General features: G+C 40.3%; 1 protein-coding gene across 5 annotated transcripts in view; it reads right to left on the bottom strand.

Moving 5' to 3' along the window:
* Nucleotides 1-3,700: 3,700 nt before the first annotated feature.
* WDR35 (WD repeat domain 35) overlaps nucleotides 3,701-15,898 on the bottom strand; it is a 77,005-nt gene continuing 64,807 nt past the window's right edge. For all 5 annotated transcript variants that reach the window (XM_054677706.2, XM_054677708.2, XM_515315.7 and 2 more), the window contains 2 exons: nucleotides 4,498-4,738; nucleotides 3,701-4,169 (listed from right to left, as the gene is read on the bottom strand). In XM_054677706.2, coding sequence (XP_054533681.1) covers nucleotides 4,019-4,169; nucleotides 4,498-4,738 — 392 coding nt within the window. In that variant the 3' untranslated portion in view covers nucleotides 3,701-4,018. The remainder of the gene's footprint in view (nucleotides 4,170-4,497; nucleotides 4,739-15,898) is intronic.

The following is a 15,898-nucleotide window of genomic DNA, read 5'->3' as shown; positions in this document are numbered from 1 at the left end:
GCAAGCTCTGCCTCCTGGGTTCACGCCATTCTCCTGCCTCAGCCTCCCAAGTAGCTGGGACTACAGGCGTCCGCCACCACACTCAGCTAATTTTTTGTATTTTTAGTAGAGACGGGGTTTCACCATGTTAGCCAGGATGGTCTCAATCTCCTGACGTCGTGATCCGCCCGCCTCAGCCTCCCAAAGTGCTGGGATTATAGGCGTGAGCCACTGCGCCTGGCCTGCTTTTTATATTCAAAAAAAAAAAAAACAGTAAATATTAGTTTCTTAGAGAAAAAAATGAATTGAGAAAATGGTCTTTAAAATAGACAGTAGAGGCAATACAATATTCCTATTTTCATTTTGAAACTGAGTAGAAAATCTTGGAGCTGCATTATCAAATTTAGTATTCTTTATTTTCTCTTATAGGTCTAGTAGGACATAATTTCCTTCGTTCCTAAATGAGAACTCAGCATGACCATTAAGGAGTAGCTCACAGCAACCTCCAATATCTGACATTTGCCTAGTGCCTCTGGAAGGTTGTTGGGGTTCTTCCCCCCTTGTTTGGTAGCAAAAGTGGTATTGTATATCTATTGTACCTCCTGCTCCCTTTTCCCCTTCTCCACTCTGGAGCCCAATACCCTCCTAACCAACCCCCATCAGAATACTTAAATGAAGACACAGCAAACACCGTGTTCTCCGTAAGTTATAGATAAAGAAAACGTGGAATAAACACAAGTTATTTTTTTCTTCAATGTTTATTATTTTCGTATTTTTTCACTTAATACTACATAAAATCTAAGATCTCAGCTCTTGGAATACAGAAAAATAGTTTCAAAGTGTATTTTAGCAAAACAATTTATAATGAAATTAGCATTTGTGAATTAAGCATGTCAACATTACTGTGTTGCTTGTTAGGCACACTGCTTATTTGTACAGCTTTATCAGTCAGTTCCATCATTTCAATATTTTGGCCCACCACACCACTTTGAAACATGTAATTAAGGGCAAGTTTTATAATTAAAAAAACAACTTGGCATTACTCAACGGGAAGTCAGTACATGTTTTTTGCAAGGAGAACAACATAACTGTTTAATGATGCTGTCTTCAATATACTACCTAATTCTGTTTATGCAACTTCTCACCAGGTAATTGTTTTTTATGGTCAGTTTTGCTTTTCTTTGTCCCCCTAGTCAAGGGAGAGTTTGTTAGTGTTGTTATCTGGAAATTTCCTTCATGTCGAATAAAACCAACTAGATTGACTCATAATATAGGTGTTTTTTCTAGTACCATTTACACAGAAGACAAAGGTCCCCAAGACATTATGGCAGATCATTAAAACTTTCACAGATATAGATACCAAAGAGGCATAAGCTTTTACAAAAGTAAAAAAGATGTGTCTGTCTATATACATATGCGCGCGCGCACACACACACACACAAAATTAGGTCCACAAGGTATGAGAGGTTGTTTTTAGAGATACTGGTTTCTGGATCCAACTGAATGAGAAATATCAACTAGATATTGTTTAAATATCAACTAGATCCAGCAACTTAGGATCTACCTGGAATAATTTGTTGGTGGGAAAATTCTAGGGCTCAGGCAGCACAGAATTAGGGGGAAATGAGAAGGCTCCAAAAGAGAGTTTCCAAAGTTAGGTCAAGTCTGAGGAGTCAACAGGTGATTCTAGAATTAAAGCAAATGAAAGTGTAACCAACAAATCACAGTAAGGGGCTAGAGGCATGACAATCGAATGAATTCTCAGCTGATTCCTGAGACAGGAAAGGGAAAGGAGAGATACTCAAGCATTAGACCATGGACTAAGAATTGCAGCTCTGACCAAACTGTCCTGCAGGAACCTTTCAGACAGGCAGAACTAATAAGTGTGCCATCCCTACAACCCTGAACATTTCTCTTTCCTTGATGAAGCAGAGAATAGTCTCATCCCTAAAAACAGAAAGTCCTGTGGAAAGATGCAAGTTCAACAGGAGATGTACTGTCTTAGACAGACTTCTTTGTTAGGATGTGATTTTCTGATTTGGGGAAATTTCCCATTCTGGTATACAACAAATGAGAAAGCTGGAATTCATTGTGTTACATTTAGGTAAGTAAGTTAGTAACTTAGGAGACATATTAGGCAAAGTTAATAGAGCGTGTATGTGTGACCACAGATAGAAAGGAGCAAGAGATACCAAATATTCATGAAGCACTAAAAATATGAAAAGCCACAAAGATACCAAATATTCATGATACACTAAGTATGCATGAGACATATAAAGCCTTCAGTATGTGTGAGAAGTTGATTCAATTACCCACTGGTGACACTCATTCTGGCCTGTCCTTACCCAAGAAATACAATAAAATTCATGACTGCTCAGCAGACTAATAGGCAAGCTATTGCTGTGGTGAAGTGTACTTGCCCCTGACACCCTTCTATAGAGCAAGTGTACATCGTTGGCCTCAGGCACATTTCATCTGATTGAGTCATCTGGCTCAAGCGGCCACTCTGGTCCTTTTTGTAACCCGACTATTAGGGGAAAGCTTATGTGACAGAATGTGAGTCAGGACATAAAAACGTTACAAAACCCAGGATTCAGGTGTTGCGGTCTTTCCACTCCACTGGCACGTTACACTGACAGTGTTAATCTATCATTGCTTTCTCCTTGTTCCTCACTGTGTAATGCAAATTGGTTCAATAAACCAATGTATTTTGAGAATTTTTATTTGGTTTATAAGGCTTTCTGTTCCATGACCTCTGGAATAGCTTGTGAGGCAGTCTATTTAGAGGCTACCATTGTACCAAGGTAATTTTCCACGAGGCGCATGAATAGAGACAGAGACCTCAAAGACTTCTGGTCTTCTCTTTTTATTTAGGCCAATGAGCCCACTCTCTATCCTAAGCTCATCTAGGCTCTAAATCTCTTCTCATAGCTCACTATTCCCAATCTGCAACATGCTGAACTTGTCTCTGTCTCTACAAGACAAAAACATATGAGATTGAGAAAGTGTATTGTAGCTGCAAAAACAAAGTTGCGTATCTCTATGTATTGCCTCTACTATACGTAAGCCAAACCTCAATAAAATAATCTTGATGAAAGAGTGCAAAGGTCTGGTCTTTAGCCACAAAATGGGAATTCATGAGAAATAAACAGAGAACATTATTAGCTATGTAAAAGACATAAGAAATGATCCATTATGGATCACAACTGTTTATCTTTCAAATTAATAATAAATGAAAACAGATGCATATCAAGAAAAAATCACTCCCTCAACAATACTTGTGTAAATAAATGGTCCAGCTTAGTGACAATGTTTCAACAGAAGCTATAACTACAAAATGGATATTTTTGTTTAAGTTATCTTCATTATAAATAGAGGCAAGTTTTCTGCACAATCATATGAAAGTGTAAATTCCAAATGCCATCTCTTAAATGAGACTAAAAGGACAGGTTTTAAAATAGAAGAATAGGGCTATTAGAAACAATTCAGATTGTAAAAAATGTCTTAAAATGCCATCGCCTCACTTCTGAAAATATAATAAAGAAGACATTCGACACTTATTTAATTAAATATGGCTATAGAGAAACCTCATTTCATTATTACAATTGTTTAACTTCCTTGTAACATGGGTTATAAAAATTCTCTAAATTCAACTTTGCCCCACTCCCATGCTTCCCCCACTCCCTACTCCCTTCAAGATTTTTTAATGAATTCAGTTACCTTGACACTGTGAGAAAAAAATTTATTTGGAATATTTCCATGGTATCATGTAACCAAAAACAAGATAAACAAAAGAGAGAGGGTGAGAGAAAATATGGTTGATTTTCATACATTTATATGAAAATCGGCCTTATTATTTCACAGTTGTATTGCCATAAAAATTATTTTATTAACATATATTTTGTGCAAAAATTCAACTATAAATAATGAGGCTGATTTTCATACAAAACTCACAGAAATAAACCTTATTACATATACAGCATATAGCCATGTATATATGCTACATATATTTTACAGTTATATACAGTTTATCATTCCTTTATCCCACTGGACTATGGCATAAGGGGCAGAAGCTGTAGTGGCTTATTTCCTGAGCAAGGACACCGTGCTTGCATACACTGCACATCCAGAATTGATACTCAGTGATTGGGCTTCCTGTGGCAACGCATGTTGGCAGTTTCCCTTCTCCACTGTAAAACGGGGAGAAACAATTCATTATACTTTAAAACTTCTCATTAGTCTAACTTTATTTAATACACTTAAAAAAAACCTAAAGAATAAAACGTCTGAGATGAACATCAAATACTTTCATTTAAAAAAGTTATTTCAAGAAAAAACCTTTCTTACAATGACAAAATAAAGCATGAATACACTTGTAAAAATAAATAAAATAGGGTATAATGTTAATGTGAATTGCTTCAAAATTCAGTGCTTTAATTCCTACATTAAACATTGTACATCTAGAAATCCAAGCTTCTAATAAGATAGAATGGCATCCACTAATTAAAATTAGCCTACCCTTCCATAAGGCTGTCCAATTCAGGTTTTCTGTTATCTTTTGAAGTATGTTTGGTGAAGATTTCTAAAGCAAGGTCTTCATACTGCTGTTTCTGTTCTGAACTGAGGGTCTCTAAAGATTTAAGTTTAATGAAAGCTTTTGAACAAGTTCCAAAGGCTCTGCTGGCGCATGCGCAGAGTGCTAGCAGAGAGTAGATCTCCACAGGAGGGATGATGTCTTCATAGTCTTTCAGGTGAAGAGCTAAGAAAAACAGGGCAATTGGGGTTTTTTAAAATAATTATTATGATATCATGAACATGCAAAAGAAGAATCTAAGTTAAGGTGATTTCATTGAACTTGCATGAACGAACTGAAAGCAAACAGTGTTGAGAGATGGGAGCACCAAGAGGAGGAACTAGGCTACATGATATCCAAGGTTCTGTGAAGCTGGCTAACAGCTCATCCTATGAAAAGAACCACCACCAAATGCTGCACATGGCTGTGCCAGCTCAGAAATACACACACACACACAAAATTTTGGTGTCAAAACATCCACATTTTCTTCAATTTATGTTAGAAATTTCTGTGGCACTTCATAAAAAGCAAATGAGTATTATACTATGTTAGTCATAAACTGCAAGATAATACCATGTTTCCTTTTGTTAAAAAAAAAGCAAAACAATATAAGCAAAACAGTATAAAATAATATGTTCTTTTCTTTGTGTTTCTTTGGACAGATTATTGCTTTTGTATTACTGCTTTTGTCGTTTGTCTCACTGAAACAATAGGATTTTGTGAAAAAGTGAAAATGAGTCTCCAAGTTGTCAGTTGAGACAATTCAAGTTACAACATCTTATCTGCAATTATACTGGAGATAAAAAAATCTTTCTTTAAAATGCACTGTATTCTTGGGCCTGTTGGGGGTGGGGGGCTAGGGGAGGGATAGCATTAGGAGAAATACCTAATGTAGATGACGGTTGATGGGTGCAGCAAACCACCATGGCACATGTATACCTATGTAACAAGCCTGCACGTTCTTTACATGTACCCCAGAACTTAAAGTATAATAAAAAAAGCAGACTTAATATTAGATTTAATATTAAGATTTAATATTAGATTTATAACCAATTTGTATCTTTTTCTTCTCTAGACCTTGGAATCTTAAAAATACTTTGTTATAGTATATCAAAAACTTCATAAAACAAGTTTAAACAATATATTCATGTGTTTTACAATCAGAATCCTATAAACTGGTTCTGGGGTCAAGTATTTACAACAAAGTGTAGTAGAAAAAATGTATATAAAATGTAATCACTCAGTTACAATAAACAATATCCTCTAATTTCATATCCAAAGCATAATAGATTCAAGGGTAATAATTTACAGGTCATACATTGTTTCAGATCGTCTTACCACTGACAAAAAAAAAAAAAAAAATGAGGCATATAGAGATCTTCACCCAGTAGGTGAAGCATCTCAAGTTAAAGATCTAATTGTTCTTTTAAGTCTAGAAATGGTGTATAAATTGAATATGATACAGCTATTTTAAACAGTGTATAATTTATGTCACATATTAGTTAAAACTAAATGAAGGTCAGTTATAAAATAAACATAAAAATAATTTTTATATATAACTAATAACCAATTAGAAAAAAAATTTACAACCTCATTAATGACAACAAAACTAGGAATAAACTGAAAAATAAACCTTTAGAGCCAGCAAGAAGAAAACTACAAATCTTTAGAAACACAGATATATAAGTGATTTCTAAAATAGATGTTTCTGACAAATATCACATGTTCTCACTCATATGTGAGATCTAAAAAAGTTGACCTCGTGGAGCGTGCAGTGAGCTGAGATTGTGCCACTGCACTCTAGCCAGGGCAACAGAGCGAGACTCCGTCTAAAAAAAAAAAAAAAAAAGTTGGCCTTGGCTGGCAAGATGGACGAATAGGAACAGCTCTGGTCTGCAGCTCCCAGCAAGATCCATGCAGAAGGTGGGTGATTTCCGCATTTCCAACTGAGGTACCAGGTTCATCTCATTGGGACTAGTTGGACAGTGGGTGCAGCCCAAGGAGGATGAGCCAAAGCAGGGTGGGGCGTCACCTCACCTGGGAAATGCAAGGGGATGGGGAAATCCCTCTCCTAGCCAAGGGAAGCCATTAGGGACTGTACCGTGCACTCCGGCCCAGATACTGCATTTTTAACACAGTCTTCACAACCTGCAGACCAGGAGATTCCTTTCGCTGCCCACGCCACCAGGGCCCTGGGTTTCCAGCACAAAACTGGGCCGCCATTTGAGCTGACACCAAGCTAGCTGCAGGAGTTTTTCTTCATACCCCAGTGGCGCCTGGAACACCAGCAAGACAGAACCATTCACTCCCCTGGAAAGGGGGCTGAAGCCAGGGAGCCAAGGGGTCTGGCTCAGCAGGTCCCACCCCCATGGAGCCCAGTAAACTCAAGATCCACTGGCTTGAAAGTCTCGCGGTTAGCACAGCAGTTTGAGCTAACCTGGGATGCTTGAGCTTGCTGGGGGAAGAGGCATCCACCATTGCTGAGGCTTGAGTAGGTGGTTTCACCCTCACAGTGTAAACAAAGCCACTGGGAAGTTGAAACTGGGCGGAGCCCACCCCAGCTCAGCAAGGCCCCTGCAGCCAGACTACCTCCTCTCTGGGCAGGACATCTCTGAAAAAAAGCCAGCAGCCCCAGTCAGGGACTTATAGATAAAACTTCCACCTCCCTGGGACAAAGCACCTGGGGAAAGGGGTGGTTATGGGCACAGCTCCAACAGACTTAAACGTCCCTACCTGGCAGCTCTGAAGACAGCAGCGGATCAACCAGCACAGTGTTCAAGCTCTGATAAGGGACAGACTGCCTCCTCAAGTGTGTCCCTGACCCCCATGTATCCTGACTAGGAAACACCTCCCAGTGGGTCCCTGACCCCCATGTATCCTGACTAGGAGACACCTCCCAGTAGGGGCCGACAGAGACCACATACAGGACAGCATTGGCTGGCATCTGGCAGGTGCCCCTCTGGGACAAAGCTTCCAAAGGAACAGGCAGCAACCTTTGCTGCTCTGCAGCCTCCACTGGTGATACCCAGGCAAACAGGGTCTGGAGCGGACCTCCAGCAAACTCCAGCACACCTGCTGGAGAGGGGCCTGACTGTTAGAAGGAAAACTAACAAACAGAAAGGAATAGTATCAACACCAACAAAAAGGATGTCCACTCAGAGACCCCATCCGAAGGTCACCGACTTCAAAGACCAAAGGTAGACAAATCCATGAAGATGGGGAGAAACCAGAGCAAAAAGGCTGAAAATTCCAAAAACCAAAACACCTCTTCTCCTACAAAGGATCACAACTCCTCACCAGCAAGGGAACAAAACTGGATGGAGAATGAATTTGATTAACTGACAGAAGCAGGCTTCAGAAGGTGAGTAATAACAAACTCCTCCAAGGTAAAGGAGCATGTTCTAACCTAATGCAAGGAAGCTAAGAACCTTGAAAAAAGGTTAGACGAATTGCTAACTAGAATAACCAGTTTAGAGAAGAACATAAATGACCTGATGGGGCTGAAAAACACAGCACAAGAACTTTGTGAAGCACACACAAGTATCAATAGCCAAACTGATCATGCAGAAGAAAGGATATCAGACATTGAAGATTGACTCAATGAAATAAAGCAAGAAAACAAGATTAGAGAAAAAAGAGTGAAAAGAAATGAACAAAGCCTCCAAGAAGTATGGGACTATGTGAAAAGGCCAAATCTACGTTTGATTGGTGTACCTGAAAGTGATGGGGAGAATGGAACCAAGTTGGAAAACACTCTTCAGGATATTATCCAGGAAAATCCCCAACCTAGCAAGGCAGGCCAACATTCAAATTCAGGAAATACACAGAACACCATAAAGATACTCCTCGAGAACAGCAACACCAAGACACATATTGTCAGATTCACCAAGGTTGAAATGAAGGAAAAAATGTTAAGGGCAACCTGAGAGAAAGGTCGGGCTACCCACAAAGGGAAGCCCATCAGACTAACAGCAGATCTCTCGGCAGAAACCCTAAAAGCCAGAAGAGAGTGGGGGCCAATATTCAACATTCTTAAAGAAAAGAATTTTCAACCCAGAATTTCATATCCAACCAAACTAAGCTTCATAAGCAAAGGAGAAATAAAATCCTTTACAGACAAGGAAATGCTGAGATATTTTGTCACCATCAGGCCTCTCCTACAAGAGCTCCTGAAGGAAGCACTAAACATGGAAAGGAACAACCAGTACCAGCCACTGCAAAAACATACCAAATTGTAAAGAGCATCGAAGCTATGAAGAAACTGCATCAGCTAACAGACAGAATAACCAGCTAGCATCATAATGGCAGGATCAAATTCACACATAACAATATTAACCTTAAATGTAAACAGGCTAAATGCCCCAATTAAAAGACACAGACTGGCAAATTGGATAAAGAGTCAAGACCTATTGGTGTGCTGTATGCAGGAGACCCATCTCACGGGCAAAGACATACATAGGCTCAAAACAAAGGGATGGAGGAATATTTACCAAGGAAATGGAAAGCAATAATAAGAAAAAAAAGCAGGGGTTGCAATCCTAGTCTCTGAAAAAACAGACTTTAACTGACAAAAAGCAAAAGAGACAAAGAAGGGCATTACATAATGTTAAAGGGATCAATGCAACAGGAAGAGCTAACCATCGTAAATATATATGGACCCAATACAGGAACACTCAAATTCATAAAGTAAGTTCTTAGAAACCTACAAAGAGACTTAGACTCCCACACAATAATAGTGGGAGACTTCAACACCCCATTGTCAATATTACACAGATCAACAAGACAGAAAATTAACAAGGATATCCAGGACTTGAACTCAGCTGTGGACCAAGTGAACTTAATAGACATCTACGGAACTCTCCACCCCAAAACAACAGAATATACATTCTTCTCAGCACCACATGGCAGTTATTCTAAAACTGACCACATAATTGGAAGTAAAACACTCCTCAGCAAATGCAAAAGACAGAAATCATAACAAATGGTCTCTCAGACCACAGTGCAATCAAATTAGAACTCAGGATTAAGAAACTCATCAAGGCCAGGCGCAGTGGCTCATGCCTGTAATTCCAGCACTTTTGGAGGCCAAGGCGGGTGGATCACAAGGTCAGGAGATTGAGACCATCCTGGCTAACATGGTGAAACCCCATCTCTACTAAAAATACAAAAAATTTAGCCAGGCATGGTGGCGGGCGCCTGTAGTCCCAGCTACTTGGGAGGCTGAGGCAGGAGAATGGCGTGAACCCAGGAGGCGGAGCTTGCAGTGAGCTGAGATTGCACCACTGCACTCCAACCTGGGTGACAGAGCGAGGCTCCATCTCAAAAAAAAAAAAAAAAAGAAAAAGAAAAAGAAAAAAAAAGAAACTCATCAACACCACATAACTACCTGGAAACTGAACAACCTTCTCCTGAATGACTACTGGGTAAATAACGAAATGAAGGCAGAAATAAAGATGTTCTTTGAAACCAATGAGAACAAAGACACAGTGCAGCAGAATTTCTGGAATGCATTTAAAGCAGTGTGTAGAGGAAAATTTATAGCACTAAATGCCCACACAGGAAAGCAGGAAAGATCTAAAATCAACACCCTAACATCACAATTAAAAGAACTAGAGAAGCAAGAGCAAACAAATTCAAAAGCTAGCAGAAGACAAGAAATAACTAAGATCACAGCAGAACTGAAGGAGATAGAGACACAAAAAACCCTTCAAAAAATCAATGAATCCAGGAACTGGTTTTTTGAATACAACAACAAAATAGATAGACCACTAGACTATGAAAGAAGAAAAGAGAGAAGAATCAAATAGATGCAATAAAAAATGATAAAAGGGATATCACCACCAATCCCACAGAAATACAGACTATCACCAGAGAAGACTATCAACACCTCTATGCAAATAAACTAGAAAATCTAGAAGAAATGGATAAATTCCTGGACACATACACCCTCCCAAGACTAAACCAGGAAGAAGTCAAATCCCTGAACAGATCAATAACAAGTTCTAAAATTGAGCAGCAATTCATAGCCCACCAACCAAAAAAAGTCCAGGACCAGAGGGATTCACAGCCAAATTCTACCAGAGGTATAAAGAGGAGCTGGTACTATTCCTTCTGAAACTATTCCAAACAACAGAAAAAGAGGGAATCCTCCCTAACTCATTTTATGAAGCCAGCATCATCCTGATACCAAAATGTGGCAGAGACACAACAAAAAAAAAAATTTCAGGCCAATATCCCTGATGAACATCTATGAGAAAATCCTCAATAAAATACTGGCAAACCAAATCCAGCAGTGCATCAGAAAGCTTATCCACCATGATCAAGTTGGCTTCATCCCTGGGATGCAAGGCTGGTTCAACATACGCAAATCAATAAATATAATCCACCACATAAACAAAACCAGTGACATAAACCACATGATTATCTCAATAGATGCAGAAAAAGCCTTCAACAAAATTCAACAGCCTTCATACGAAAAACTCTCAACAAACTAGGCACTGATGGAACATATCTCAAAATAATAACAGCCATTTATGACAAACCCACAGCCAATATCATACTGAATGGGCATAACCTGGAAGCATTCCCTTTGAAAACCAGCACAAGACAAGGATGCCCTCTCCCACCACTCCTATTCAACACAGTATTGGAAGTTCTGGCCAAGACAATCAGGCAGGAGAAAGAAATAAAGGATATTCAATTAGGAAAAGAGGAAGTCAAATTGTCCCTGTTTGCAGATGACATGATTGTATATTTAGAAAACTCCATCATCTCAGCCCCAAATCTCCTTAAGCTGATAAGTAACTTCAGCAAAGTCTCAGGATACAAAATCAATGTGCAAAAATCACAAGCATTCCTATACACCAAAAACAGCCAAACAGAGAGCCAAATCGTGAGTGAACTCCCATTCACAATGGCTACAAAGAGAATAAAATACCTAGGAATACAACTTACAAGGGATGTGAAGGACCTCTTCAAGGAGAACTACAAACCACTGCTCAAGAAAATAAGAGAGGACACAAACAAATGGAAAAACATTCCATGCTCATGGATAGGAAGAACCAATATCATCAAAATGGCCATACTGCCCAAAGTAATTTATAGATTCAATGCTATCCCAATCAAGCTACCATTGACTTTCTTTACAGAATTAGAAAAAACTTTAAATTTCATATGGAACCAAAAAAGAGCCCGCATAGCCAACACAATCCTAAGCAAAAAGAACAAAGCTGGAAGCATCACACTATCTGACTACAAACTATACTACAAGGCTACAGCAACAAAAACGGCACGGTACTGGTACCAAAACAGATATATAGACCAATGGAACAGAACAGAGGCCTCAGAAACAACGCCAAACATCTACAACCATCTGATCTTTGAGAAACCTGACAAAAACAAGAAATGAGGAAAGGATTCCCTATTTAATAAATGATGTTGGCAAAACTGGCTAGCCATATGCAGAAAGCTGAAACTGAATCCCTTCCTTACACCTTATACCAAAATTAACTCAAGATGGATTAAAGACTTAAACGTAAGACCTAAAACCATAAAAACCCTAGAAGAAAACCTAGGCAATACCATTCAGGACATAGGCATGGGCAAAGACTTCATAACTAAAACACCAAAAGCAGTGGCAACAAAAGCCAAAATAGAAAAATGGGATCTGATTAAACTAAAGAGCTTCTGCACAGCAAAAGACACTATCAACAGAGTGAACTGGCAACCTACAGAAAATTTTTACAACCTACCCATCTGACAAAGGGCTAATATCCAGAATCTACAAAGAACTTAAACAAATTTACAAGAAAAAAACAAATAACTCCATCAAAAAGTGGGTGAAGGATATGAACAGAAACTTCTCAAAAGAAGACATTTTTGCATCCAACAAACATGAAGAAAAGCTCATCATCACTGGTCATTAGAGAAATGCAAATCAAAACCACAATGAGATACCATCTCACACCAGTTAGAATGGTGATCATTAAAAAGTCAGGAAACAACAGATGCTACAGAGGACGTGGAGAAATAGGAATGCTTTTACACTGTTGGTGGGAGTGTAACTGAGTTCAACCACTGTGGAAGACAGTGTGGCGATTCCTCAAGGATCTAGAACTAGAAATACCATTTGACCCAGCAATCCCATTACTGGGTATATACCCAAAGGATTATAAATCATTCTACTATAAAGACACATGCACATGTATGCTTACTGCAGCACTGTTCACAATAGCAAAGATTTGGAGCCAACCCAAATGCCCATCAATGATAGACTGGATAAAGAAAATGCAGCACATATACACCAGGGAATACTATGCAGCCATAAAAAAGGATGCATTCATGTCCTTTGGAGGGATGTGGATGAAGCTGGAAACCATCATTCTCAGCAAACTAACACAAGAACAGAAAACCAAACACCTCAGGTTCTCACTCATAAGTGGGAGTCGAACAATGAGAACACATGGACACAGGGGCAGGAGATCACACACCGGGGCCTGTAGGGGGTGGGGGGCTGGGGGAGGGATAGCATAAGGAGAAATACCTAATGTAGATGACGGGTTGATGGGTGCAGCAAACCACCAACGCATGTGTATACCTATGTAACAAACCTGCACATTCTGCACATGTACCCCAGAACTTAAAGTATAACAAAAAAAAAAGTATAAATTTAGTTTCATGAATGTTGGGAACAGGCTCCCCAAAATCTGGCCATAAACCAGCCCCAAAACTGGCCATAAACAAAATCTCGGCAGCACTGTGACAGGTTCATGATGGCCATAACACCCACGCTGGAAGGTTGTGGGTTTACTGGAATGAGGGCAAGGAACACCTGGCCCGCCCAGGGCAGAAAACTGCTTAAAGGAGTTCTTAAACCACAAGCAGTAGCATGAGCGATCTGTGCCTTAAGGACATGCTCCTGCTGCAGATAACTAGCCAGACCCATCCCTTTATTTCAGCCCATTCCTTCATTTCTCATAAGGGATACTTTTAGTTAATCAAATATCTATAGAAACAATGCTAATGACTGGCTTGCTGTTAATAAATACGTGGGTAAATCTCTGTTCAGGGCTCTCAGCTCTGAAGGTTGTGAGACCCCTGATTTCCCACTTCACACCTCTATATTTCTGTGTGTGTGTTTTTAATTCCTTTAGCACCGCTGAGTTAGGGTCTCCCCGACCGAGCTGGTCTCGGCAAGTGGCATCCACCGTGGGGGCTCGAATCCAGATCAAAGGGTCGCTGGAGCGACAGTTGGAGAACGTGGAACTAGCTGGAGGACACCTGAGTACTCTTAAAGCAATCCCCATAGTGAGTAAGAAGGGGAGCTCAGAAGCATCAGGGTAACAATGGGACAAGTGTGGGCTGTGGTTCGTTCCACCTTGGAACTTTTTCACGCTGATGATGAGGAGGAAGGAGAGTATAACGAAGTAACAGAAGAGATTACAGAGCAGGTTTATTTGCCAGCTAAAGCTAAAGCGGTAAAGGAGAGAGGTTCATCCCTATCCTTCTGCACCCCCTCATTATTATTTTGAAGAAAATGACCCTCCAGATCTTTCTTTTCCAGAGGACACTGGATGAAAAGTAGTTGCCCCAGTGACTGTTCGAACAGCACCTTGAGCGACTGCTCTTAGTTCTATTCAGGCAGGAATTCAGCAAGCTAGACGAGAGGGTGATTTACAGGCTTGACAGTTCCCTGTTAGAATACACCCCCCAGAACAACGGGGAAATTACAGCTACATTTGAGCCTTTTCCTTTTAAATTGCTCAAAGAATTTAAACAAGCTATAAATCAGTATGGACCAGGTTCTCATTTTGTAATGGGACTGTTAAAGAATGTTGCTGTTTCCAGTCAGATGATTCCTACTGACTGGGATGCTCTTACTCAAGCTTGTCTAACTCCTGCTCAGTTCTTACAATTTAAAACTTGGTGGGCCCATGAAGCTTCCATTCAGGCTGCTTGCAACGCCCAGGCCCAGCCTCAAATTAATATAACTACAGGCCAACTTTTGGGGGTTGGCGGCTGGGCTGGTTTAGATGCACAAGTGGTCATGCAGGATGATGCCATAGAACAGCTTAGAGGAGTGTGCATTAGAGCTTGGGAAAAAATCCCTTCATGTGGAGAACAATACGCTTCCTTTAGTGCTATAAAACAGGGACCAAAAGAACCATATGTGGATTTTATAGCTTGGTTACAGGAGTCTCTTAAAAAGGTGATTGCAGGCCGGGTGCAGTGGCTCATGCCTGTAATCCCAGCACTTTGGGAGGCTGAGGGGGGTGGATCACAAGGTCAGGAGATCGAGACCATCCTGGCTAACATGGTGAAACCCCGTCTCTACTAAAAATACAAAAAATTCGCCGGGTGTGGTGGCGGGCGCCTGTAGTGCCAGCTAATCAGGAGGCTGAGGCAGGAGAATGGCGTGAACCCGGGAGGCGGAGCTTGCAGTGAGCCGAGATCGCGCCACTGCACTCCAGGCTGGGCGACAGAGTGAGATTTCATCTCAAAACAAAAAGGTGATTGCAGATTTGGCTGCTCAGGATATAGTGCTGCAGTTATTAGCTTTTGACAATGCTAATCCTGACTGCCAGGCTGCTCTGCGACCTATCAGAGGGAAAGCACATTTAGTTGATTTTATCAAGGCCTGTGATGTTATCGGAGGTAATCTGCATAAGGCTACTCTGCTAGCACGAGCAATGGCAGGACTAAGAGTGGATAAAGGAAATACTCCATTTCCTGGAGGTTGTTTTAACTGTGGGAAGCATGGTCATACTAAAAAAGAATGTAGAAAAAATCAGCAAGTCAGGCCACCAGATAGCTGAAAAAAGAAAACTGCTGAGCCTGAAATATGTCCAAAATGTAAAAAAGGACAACATTGGGCTAATCAGTGTCACTCTAAGTTTAATAAAGATGGGAACCTGATTTCGGGAAATGCAATGAGGGGCCCGTCCTGGGCCCCATTCCAAACCGGTGCATTTCCAGCTCAGGCCATTCCCTCACCCCTGTACAATGTCTGTTCCCCGCCACAGCCAGTAGTGCCACAGTAGATTTATGCTGCACAAAACTGTGAGCCTTCTGCCTGGGGAACCCCCGCAAAGGGTCTGTGGACCCTTGCCAGTGGGGACAATAGGATTACTTTTAGGAAAGTCTAGTTTAAGTTTAAAAGGGGTATAAATACGTACAGGAGTCATGGATTCAGAATACAATGGGGAAATTCAAATTGTTATATCTACTTCTGTTCCCTAGAAAGCAGAGCCAGGAGAGTGCATAGCATAGCTCCTTATTCTGCCATATGTGGGAATGGGGAAAAGTGAAATTAAACCAACACAATATATTTGGAAGCACAAATAAACA

The sequence above is a fragment of the Pan troglodytes genome, chromosome 12 (genome assembly GCF_028858775.2).
Source record: "Pan troglodytes isolate AG18354 chromosome 12, NHGRI_mPanTro3-v2.0_pri, whole genome shotgun sequence".
Taxonomy (NCBI): Eukaryota; Metazoa; Chordata; class Mammalia; order Primates; family Hominidae; genus Pan; species Pan troglodytes.
This window is presented reverse-complemented; position numbering and strand designations above follow the sequence as displayed.